This window comes from Cebus imitator, unplaced genomic scaffold (assembly GCF_001604975.1).
Source record: "Cebus imitator isolate Cc_AM_T3 unplaced genomic scaffold, Cebus_imitator-1.0 Scaffold338, whole genome shotgun sequence".
Lineage (NCBI taxonomy): Eukaryota > Metazoa > Chordata > Mammalia > Primates > Cebidae > Cebus > Cebus imitator.
The window spans coordinates 234539-245870 of record NW_016107653.1 but is presented as its reverse complement, the minus strand read 5'-3'; the positions used below and the strand labels follow the sequence as shown (position 1 = coordinate 245870).

The 11332-nt window shown below is 41.5% G+C and overlaps 1 protein-coding gene across 15 annotated transcripts in view; it reads right to left on the bottom strand.

Moving 5' to 3' along the window:
- MARK3 (microtubule affinity regulating kinase 3) overlaps window positions 1–11332 on the bottom strand; it is a 118952-nt gene that overhangs the window by 20844 nt on the left and 86776 nt on the right. For all 15 annotated transcript variants that reach the window (XM_017505319.2, XM_017505303.2, XM_017505305.2 and 12 more), the window contains 2 exons: window positions 6853–7070; window positions 4620–4723 (listed from right to left, as the gene is read on the bottom strand). In XM_017505319.2, coding sequence (XP_017360808.1) covers window positions 4620–4723; window positions 6853–7070 — 322 coding nt within the window. The remainder of the gene's footprint in view (window positions 1–4619; window positions 4724–6852; window positions 7071–11332) is intronic.

The following is an 11332-nucleotide window of genomic DNA, read 5'->3' as shown; positions in this document are numbered from 1 at the left end:
AGAAGAATTGCCTGAACCCAGGAGGCGGAGGTTGCGGTGAGCCGAGATCGTGCCATTGCACTCCAGCCTGGGTAACAAGAGCGAGACTCCGTCTCAAAAAAAAAAAACAAAAAACAAAAACAAAAACAACTTTCATATGTTGTCCAAAGATATATATGCTAAGTGTCCCCAATTCTTCTCTGCTCAATCTGTGTATGGCTTGATGGGGGGTAAGTGAATAAAATAATAAAGTCACTTTATAATTTTGAAAGTTTAAAATAATATCCAGTATCTAAAACTTCTTTGAAAAGGATTCTGGGCTGGATGAAGTGGTTCACCCCTGTAATCGCAGCACTTTGAAAGGCTGAGGCAGGTGGATCACTTGACGTCAGGAGTTTGAGACAACGCTGGTGAAACCCTATTTCTACTAAAAATACAAAAATTAGCCAGGTGTGGTGGTGTGCGCCTGTAATCCCAAACTGAGGCAGAAGAATTGCTTGAACCTGAGAGACGGAGGTTGCAGTGACCTGAGATCAGCACCACTGCACTCTAGTCTGGGTAAAAGAACGAGACTCCATCTCAAAAAAAGAAAAGAAAAAATTCTGTTTGCATTACTGTAACACCATCATGTCACTTCTCCGGGTTCTTTAAATGAATGCAGTCTGAACAGCCTCGCCCAGGTATCTAAAGCATATGAACAGTAGGAGCAGAATGTCTCTGCTATGTAGGTTGTTTAGCAACATTATTAACTTCAGAGATTAGATTTAGTCAGTGTAAACTAAGAAAAACCTTCATAGCCTTGGCTAGACAGTCTATAATTAATAATGAAAGCTAACATTTGTTGAGCACTATATGTGCCAGTACTACATGGTTCAAGACTCACACTGCAAACCTATGCCATCTTAATGGAATCATACAATTAAAGATGTAATCAAACACTCTCATGCCTAGTTTACACCAACTATTAGTCATACCTGGAATCTGGACATTTTTTGAGAACAACATCAGAAAGGAGAAATTACAGCAGAAAGTGGGCTGGCCTTCAGCATGACTGGTTCAAAACAAGCCTTAGAAAACTACTCACAGGTGTCTGTGCCAAAGTAACACCCAGTCCTAACCTACGCTCCCCAAATCATTAACTTTATTGTTCCCACAGGAAAGCTGATAAAACAAAGGCTGAGCTGGTAAGAACCAATTAATAAAAGTAATTTTCAAAAGAAAAAACTATTAAAATTAATTATATTGCCTATGGCAAGAGAAAAAAGCCCTGCATTTGGTAAGCCTTTAACATATCCTATGTTTACAGTAGGATTTTGAAGGTAGTAAGGGCTTAAGATACGTGGAGTCTTTGGTTTAAACCTTTATACAGTTTTAAAAAGAATTAGCCATCATTATTCTCATGTTGAAATTCTGTATAAACACTCATATAAAAAAGAAAACAGTCAAAAATATTTAAGGCTAACACTGGAACTTAACGTGTTTATTTCAGAAGTTAACACAGGTCCAGGCTTCCTTCAGCTCACACATATTTTAAATTAGTGAAGGATTAAGATATATGGGTGGGTGAAGAAAGGGAAAGGAACAATCTGCCTAAGAAGTCATCTGTGCAGAGAAAGCTAATTGTATCTCACTGAAGACTCAAGCATTGATTTTAAGGGAAAGCTGTCACATTTAGTGCCTTAACTCAAGTAAAAATTATGACCGCAAGGTTCAGTTGTCAAACCCAATAATTTTCCAGTCTTTCAATTCACTTATAAGATAGGAAAAGAAAATCCAAATATTATTAAAACAATGGGCCCTGTCTTTTAAGGTTTGGCGCTGAGACTCTCTTTGGCTAAAGAGAAAGAGGACACCTTCAAAAGCAAAGTATTTCAATGACCGATGCTACGAGAGGCAATGAGGCCCAGGTCAGGAAACAAAAGAGTGGGCCCAACACGGCAGTTGTCTCCAGTGAGAATGCAGAAAGGAAATGATGCCAAATAAAAGAAGTCTTAAACACTATCTCCAAAGAGTGAAATGAAAAATTTTAGGAAAAGAGAATCAGAAGAGCACCAGTATACATGCATATGCCTGGTGTATGATACGTGTAGCACAGGATGAGGAGCAAAGAGCAGACCCTGGTCTTAATACCCTTGAGGAGACTGACTCTGTACCTTACACAGTCACATAACCTGAAGTTCAGAAGGAGGTGGGTGGTGCACATCCAGAATTTAGAAGTGCCTTAACTCAAGTACAAATTACATTAGAAGTACTTGGAAAAGTAAAGGTAATGAAATTTTTCTTTTTTTGAGATGGAGTCTTGCTGTGTCGCCCAGGCTGGACTGCAGTGGCGTGATCTCAGCTCACTGCAACCTCTGCCTCCTGGGTTCAAGTGATTCTCCCACCTCAGTCTCCCTAGTAGCTGGGATTTCAGGCTTTTGCCACCACATCCAGTTAATTTTTTTATTTTCAGTACAGATGGGGATTTCACCATGTTGGCCAGGCTGGTCTTGAACTCCTGACCTCAAGTGATCCGCCGACCTTGGCTTCCCAAAGTGCTGGGTGTGAATACAGGTGTGAACCATTGCGCCTGGCCATGAAACATTTTTGTAGTCCTGTAGACTACAGGAACTTTTAAGACTTCTACTGATATTTCTATTAAGTCACTTGTGAACTAGAAGAAATTTGAGAGTTAAGAATGGAACTATGATACAAATCTACCAAAGAGTAGACTACTATTAGGAAATACCTATACCAACCATTATCTGTAAACCATCTACCCCAGCTGCTATACTCAAGTTCTTAACAGTTTTTAATCATAGGAAAAAAGACAATGTTAAAACACAGACACACACATGCAAGTCAGAAAAGAGAACAAGAGAATGAAAATATTGCTAAAAATTCAACGAATAATATCCATAATCTTACAGAACAGATGTTACTCCTATCAATTCAATCCTAAGTGGCCTATGGAACAGGGGAGCGATAATCAGTTTGGTACTAAGGATGAAGGAGGAAATAATTTTTGCTTAGGCTGTCACAAAATATAGTGATCAAACATTTCATTTGACTAATGAGATCAAACCTAGGTTGGGATTAAGAAACAGAACCTGCCGGGCGCGGTGGCTCAAGCCTGTAATCCCAGCACTTTGGGAGGCCGAGGCGGGTGGATCACGAGGTCAAGAGATCGAGACCATCCTGGTCAACATGGTGAAACCCCGTCTCTACTAAAAATAAAAAAAAAAAAAAAACATTAGCTGAGCATGGTGGCGCGTGTCTGTAGTCCCAGCTACTCAGGAGGCTGAGGCAGGAGAATTGCCTGAACCCAGGAGGCGGAGGTTGCGGTGAGCCGAGATCGCGCCATTGCACTCCAGCCCAGCCTGGGTAACAAGAGCAAAACTCCGTCTCAAAAAAAAAAAAAAAAGAAACAGAACCTTACACTGTAACTGCAGAAAGTAAATGTCAGAAGAAACAATTCTGATGCAAACAATGTTCAAGTTAGAAGAATGATGTACACTTTTGAATTTATATACTGTTCTTCCAAAAACAAAGAAGGAAAATCCGTGCCAGCCTGGGAAATTTGTTCTCAACAAAATACAGCATATTTAATTATCCTCTACCAATCCAACTTCTCTTTTTTCTTTCCATCCAGACTAACCCTACCTCAGAGTCTCTGGGGCTATCTAATCCCATTTTACTGACTCTACTTATTTTCTTATTTTATAACCCCAAGAAAATAGCGTGCATGATAGGACACTCTCCTTACTGACATGTAACATCATTGTCTTTTATTTTTTATTTATTTATTTATTTTTTTGAGACGGAGTTTCACTATTGTTACCCAGTCTGGAGTGCAATGGCGCGATCTCGGCTCACCACAACCTCCGCCTCCTGGGTTCAGGCAATTCTCCTGCCTCAACCTCCTCAGTAGCTGGGATTACAGGCACGCGCCACCATGCCCAGCTAATGTTTTTTTTTTGTAGTTTTAGTAGAGACGGGGTTTCACCATGTTGACCAGGATGGTCTTGATCTCCTGACCTTGTGATCCACCCGCCTCGGCCTCCCAAAGTGCTGGGATTACAGGCTTGAGCCACCGTGCCCGGCCTACATCATTGTCTTTAAATCGTGCTCATCCTATGTATGCCTGCCCTGCAGGCACATTAAAAGCATTCAGAAGGCTTGACTGGCCATTTCTCTTGGCTTCCCCAGTGTTTCTACTTAGACTCAGTCATCTGGACCCTTTGGTAAACTGCTAAGTGGTGCTCTGCATTCTCCCAAGTGTGGCTCTCTGCCTCGAGTCCTTATCTTCCCCTACTTTCAGTTTTTTTTCAAGTTATTAATGTGCACAAGACAATCTCCATCTAGTCAATGTCCTACAACATGCTCACAGCTTACTTTCTACTTCCTCTAGGAAACCTCCTGGGTTTAACCCAATGCTTTTAATTATCATACACAGCCAGGCAGGAGGATGACGCTCTGGACAACGAAAACAATTTACAATTCTAGTATCTTGCTAAACATTAGTACACAAGTTTAACTTACCTTCAGAGAATACTTACAGCTTTAATTTGAGAATGATTATAAAAACAAAGCAGTAAATAACATGCTTCCATTTCTCTTGGGAAAAACAACTTTTCTTACAAACAGGTAGAATTTCCTACCTGTTTTCTTTGCCATTCTGAATCACTGAGTGTCTGTCAGCTGTAGTTCTCTCACTGCAAACGTAAGTATTTCGCCGTGTCATTCCGCCAGATGCTGTATTACTCTATAAAAAAGGTCATTTTTGTCTTAATTTGGTAAATACAGTAAAATAAGAAAAAATGAACTCATTTACATAAATAGGAATACCCATCTTTTATTTAAAAGACAGGGTCTTGCTCTGTTGCCCAGGCTGGAAGATGGTGGTGTGACCACAACTCACTGCAACTCAACCTCCTGGGCTCAAACGATCTTCCCACCTCAGCCTCCTAAGTAGCTGGTACTATAGGTGTGCATCATCATGCCCAGCTAATTTATTTATATATATATATATATATTTTGCAGAGATGAGGTTTCACTCTGATGCTCAGGCTGATCTCAAACTCTTGGGCTCAAATGATCCTCCTGCCTCAGCCTCCCAAAGTGCTGGGATTAGAGGAGTGAGCCACTGTGCCCAGGTATTCCTTCTGCGTGCTGAAAAAGTTCTAAAACTAAAGAGAGGTGTTGGTTGCACAATACTGTGAGTGTACCAAATGCCACTGAATTGTACACTTTAAAATGGTTAATCATGTGTCATGTGGATTCACATGAATTTAATTTTACGAATTCAACTTCATGAATTTAATTCACATGAATATTAACTTTAATATAAAAAACTAAAAAGCAAGAAACAAGTTGCAGCTATGAAATTTTTATTTTTTAATTTTCCAAATCTCACCTTGAATTGTTTTTTTTTTTTCTTGAGATGTAGTCTCGCCCTGTCACCCAGGCAGGAGTGCAGAGGCATGATCTCAGTTCACTGCAACATCCGCCTCTTGGGTTGAAGCAATTCTCCTGCCTCAGCCTCCCGAGTAGCTGGGATGACAGATGCACACCACCATACCCGGTAATTTTTTTTTTCTGAGATAGGGTCTTGCTCTGTTGCCAGGCTGGAATGCAGTGGTGCGATCTTGGCTCACTGCCGTCTCCGCCTCTTGAGTTCAAGCTATTCTCCTGCCTCAGCCTCCCAAGTAGCTGGGACTACCGGCATGTACCCAAGCCCGGCTAATTTTTTTGTATTTTAGTAGAGACAGGGTTTCACCAGGTTGGCCAGGATGGTCTCAATCTCCTGATCTCATGATCCACCTGCCTCAGCCTCCCAAAGTGCTGGGATTACAGGTGTGAGCCACCTTGCCTGGCCAATTTCTATATTTTCAGTAGAGATGGGGTTTCACTATGTTGAGCCAGGTTGGTCTTGAACTCCTGACTTCAAGTGATACGCCCGCCTCGGCCTCCCAAAGCGCAGGGATTACAGGCATGAGTCACCGTGCCTGGCCATACCTATGAAACTTTGTGAGATAATGTTTGTGTCCGCTCCAAAATTCATGTTGAAGCTTTATCTCCAATAGGAGAAAACAGTATTTGGACATGAGTCTTTTAGGAGGTGTTTAGATCATGAGGGCTCTGCCTTCACGAACGGTTTAGTGTCTTTTTTTTTTTTGAGATGGAGTCTTGCTCTGTTGCCCAGGCTGGAGTGCAGTGGCGTGATCTTGGCTCACTGCAACGTCCACCTCCCAGGTTCAAGCAATTCTCTGCCTCAGCCTCCCAAGTAGCTGGGATTTCAGGTGCCTGCCACCATACCTGGCTAATTTTTGTATTTTTAGTAGGGACGGGGTTTCAACATCTTGGCCAGGCTGGTCTTGAACTCCTGATCCACTCTCCTCGGCCTCCAAAAGTGCTGGGATTACAGGCGTGAGCCACTGGGCACAGCGAGATTAGTGTCTTATAAAAGAGCTTGAGGGAGTGAGTTCACCCCTTCTGTCCCTTCAGCCACATGAGAACACAGCATTTGTCTCCCCTGGAGGATGCCAGCACCAAGGCACTATCTTGGAAGCAGAGAACAGGGCCCTCACCAGACACAGAACTTGCTGGTGCCTTCATCTTGGACTTTCCAGCCTCCAGAATTGTAAGAAATAAATGTCTTTTCTTTATAAATTAGCCAGTCTCAGGCATTTTGTTACAGCAGCAGGAATGAACTAAGAGAGTGTCAACAATAAACTCCTACAATGCAGCAGGTAGGATTTCTATAGGTTAAGACTGGCCTAGTGGGGAGGACATTCCAGGAACAGGAGACCACAGGAGTAAAATGAACACCTGGTGTCTAGCCAGTTCCAACCCTACCACACTAAGACCACTCTATAGTTCAACAGCACTTACACTAGGGACAGTGGAGCTTTTCTTGTGTTCAGGAATATCCGCCTTATTGGGATTACTTGCATTCCCAAGCATGGGACTGGCTGGAGCAATTCCCTTTCCTCCAACAGAACTGCCACCTGATTTCCGGGAGGAAATTCCATCTTCTTTGAGGTCACTATCTGCAGTGCTGGTCTGACTCCTTTTCGGATACGCCACAACAGAAGGAATAGCTGGTCCAGCTAAAATAAAGAGTTTACTTTTAAAAAGACTGAATATAGTTTCAAGTTTTATTTTGTGACAGTAATCGTATTTTGTAAGAGGATCTGAGATTGCCATTCACCTAAAAAAAAGTAAAACAGTAAAATCCTCTAAGATGTTTCTCACTTATATCTAATGGTTGCCCTATGCAATGAATTCAGTATTGAAATTTCATTTAATACCCCTAAATTTCTACTTAAAATATATTTTTCAAAAAATTATAAGCATTTAGAGTTGTCCTTTGGAAACATCTTAAGGTGGTATTACTGTATAGATTCAAACTAATTAGATGCACACAAATCAAGTAGAATGAACCAGTTCATCTTGTGCATCTGAATGAATTACATCCTCTTTTGTAGGAGAGGTGCCATCACCTTTTGGAACAGAAAAGTATAGATTTTACAGGCCATTTCTTTTGAAGGTTTATCTTGGATCTTTTTAAAAACACCCATAATCTTTCAGACAAACAGGAGTTTGAGTAGATGGGGGAGGTGTAGAAGCAGAGAAATCATGCAGGCGACAGGGAGGAAGTAGATGGAGGTCACTAGTCATTCTTGCCACTCCAGGAGGAGTATGCCCAGGGACATGTGCCTAGGGACATGTGGACGACAGGGAGACTCCAATAGCAGCACAGGAAATTCAGAGTGCTAAGAATTTTACAAATGAACATGATAACTAGTATATGCCTCACATATGATAATCCAGTGGTAATCTCAAAGGACAGCATCAAATGCTCATCATTTTTTCTAAGGCAGAAGATATTTTATATTTTAGATGTATTAAAGGTTGGGGATGCATGGTAGGCTCACGCTTGTAATTCCAACACTTTGGGAGGTTGAGGTGGGAGGACAGCTTGAGCCTAAGAGTTTGAGGCTGCATGTGGCTTGGGTGACAGAATGAGGTCCTGTTTAAAAAAATAAACAAACAAATGGGGATGGGAGGAGCTAGTTTTTGGACAAAAATCTAAAGGGCAAATCTGTTTGGAACTAAATTAAAAATAAATAAGGGCTTACTTTTATTCACGGGAGAACAACAACTAAACTTTCAGTTTAGTAATTTTAACATATAAAAAACTTAACCAAGTATAGGGTGATATTAGCCTCAATGCTTAGCTTTCTTCCCATTATCATGGTCTGCTGACATTGTAAACTTCCAGGTCACTACTGATTTGCTTCCAAACTCTGTGTTTAGAAAATATAAAACCTTTTAAGATTTGGGAGTCTGAATAGAAACAGACATTGATCTAATCCACTGACCTCATTCAGATTTCCCCAGTTGTACTTACACTAATTTGTATGTCTGTATATTTCATTCTATACCCTTTTATTACATGTTTAGATTCATGTGGCCACCACCAGTCAAGACGTAGTACATTTCCATCTCAAAGACCCTGGGAACTACCCTTTCATAGCCACAGTCACAGCCACTGCCACTTCCCTTACTCTAACTCCCTTTTGCTGAATCCCAGCAACTACTAACATGCTCGCCATCTCTAGAATTCTGTCATTTCAAGAATGTTATATAAATGGGAATCCATGGAATGTAACCTTTTATGTATTTTCACCCAGTATTATTCCCTTGAGATCCATCCAAGTTATACATATCATAGTTTATTCCTTTTTATTGTGAGTAGGATAGTCCACGGTATGGATGTATTACACAGACATTTCATTTTTATGTAATCAAATTTGTAAGTCTTTTCCTTCATGGGTTTAGTATTTGGGGTGACAGAAACACCTTCACCAGTCCAAGTTAAAAAGCAAATAATCCCATGTTTTCTTTCAATATTTCTGGAGTTTTATTTTTTATATTTGTATCTTCATTCCAACTGGAAATTCATCCTGGTATAAGACGTGAGAAATAGTTCTCAGAAAAAAAAATGAATTTGGATCAATCAAATGTGCCCCAGTACCACTCACTGATTAGTAAACAGTGATTATTATTATTGTTTTTTTAAAAAAACAAGCTAAAGAATTCCTTGAAAATCGGATGGAGATCACCATTCGCAGAAACAGTGTGTACACGCATATGGGGTATTCACATGTGGGTCTCAAATTAGGAAGACAGTTATAAATTACATTGTGGCTTTAGAGAAGAAGCAGGTATGCATGCAGAGAGGTCAGCATCTACAGGCAGGTAAAAAGGAAGGGAGAGGTGAGAGGGGGCAAGAGGGGTGAAAGCTGGCCTGGCCATATAGGCTTGCCTGCCTTCAGAAATTCCAAGAAAGATGAGGATTATGAAAAGGCCACTCCAGTGAGGTGCTTCAGTGGAGAGAGCCACAGGGCTGGGACCAGGAGTCCTGGGCTCTGCCCGGTTGTTTCTGATTTACTATGTAACCTTGGGAGACTTGGTGATCTCTCTTGGTCTATTTCTTTAGGGATAAAGTAGAAGTTTGGTGAGTGTATGATACCATGTCTAAAGCCCTTTTCATCTCTAAAATTTTATGAGCTGGGGGCACTATTAATCTGGATGGAATCTATGTACTTAAGGATGAACTAACTTACTAACATATTCCCTAGAGAAATGCAAAAATCCCGTGATCAGGTTTCTTCTAGAATTTAGGGATAATTCCATTTAAACTAGATGGTTTCAGGGCAATACATCAGGATTTAATAGTCATGTGGTCCATAGGCACTGGAAACCCCCCTTGTTAGTGACTAACACCAACACAAAAAAGGCAGACCTAGATCAACACATCACCTACAAATGCTAGGAGCACAAATCCCGATGTGAGAAAGAGTTCTGTGCTCTCAGTTATACCCTAGAATAGCAGCCACTGTAGATGCTTTACTAGTGATATTAGTACACTGTTGCTTCAGTCTAAACCATGTAGAAAGACAGGCAACAGAAGGAAATCAAACCAAGAGTCATCAATTTTAGTACAAAATAAAAGCTGTCCACACCTAAAATGCTCTGTGCAGTCTTAAGTGTCAAATCTCAAGATGAAAGTATCAAGATGGAAAATGTCCAGAGACGAGAAATAAAATGAGGCTGGGAGTGGTGGCTCACGCCTGTAATCCCAGCACTTTGGGAGGCCGAGTTGGGCAGATCACTTAGGTCAAGAGTTCGAGACCAGCCTGGCCAAAAGTGGTGAAAGCCCGTCTCTACTAAAAATACAAAAATTAGCCGGGTGTGTTGGTACACACCTATAGTCCCAGCTACTTGGAAGGCTGAGGCAGAAGAATTGCTTGAACCTGGGATCTAGAGGTTGCAGTGAGCTGAGATCGTGCTATTGCACTGCAGCCTGGGCAACAGAGAAAAACTCAAAAAAACAAAAACAACAACAACAAAAACCCAAGGAGATGAATAGGGGCTCTATATGAGAATACATTTTTAAAAATTAGGACCAGACAAACATAGATTTAGTTCCCGAATCCTGGAATAACAGAATTAAAGGAGATATCTACAATGTTAGCGTGTAGTTATGAGGGCATAAACACACACGCTTGCCTCAGGACTCTGAGGCGTGGACTGCTGAAGGCAGAGCAACGGTAGGGCTTGGTAGGCCGACCTACTGGGGGTATTTTGCCTTATAAAGGATTGGCTTCTATAACTGAAGTTTAAAAGGGAGGGTGGCTTAACCACACCAACAGCAAGAGAATGGATGAGAATGACACCGTAAAACACTGAAACCAATTAAGGCAAAACTGGGGTTCCATATATTCTCTAGGGCTGCCCTAATATGACAGCTACTGGGCCACAATTAGCTATGCATATATATTACTTAAGTAAAAAAATTTTTTCTTTTTCCTTTGAGACAGAGTCATTCTGTTGCCCAGGCTGGAATGCAGTGGCATAATCTCAGCTCACTGCAACCTCCGCCGGGTTCAAGCAATTCTCTTGCCTTAGCCTCCTGAGTAGCAGGGATTACAGGCATGTGCCACCATGCCCGACTGATTTTTCTATTTTTAGTAGAGATGAGGTTTCACCATGTTGGTTAGGCTGGTCTTGAACTCCTAACCTTGTGATCTGCTGGCTTCAGCCTCCCAAAGTACTGGGGTTACAGACATGACCCATCGCACCAGGCCAGTAAAAATTTAAAAGAATAAAAATTGGGCCGGGCGCGGTGGCTCACGCCTGTAATCCCAGCACTTTGGGAGGCCGAGGCGGGTGGATCACGAGGTCAAGAGCTCGAGACCATCCTGGTCAACATGGTGAAACCCCGTCTCTACTAAAAATACAAAAATTAGCTGGGCATGGTGGCGCGTGCCTGTAATCCCAGCTACTCAGGAGGCTGAGGCAG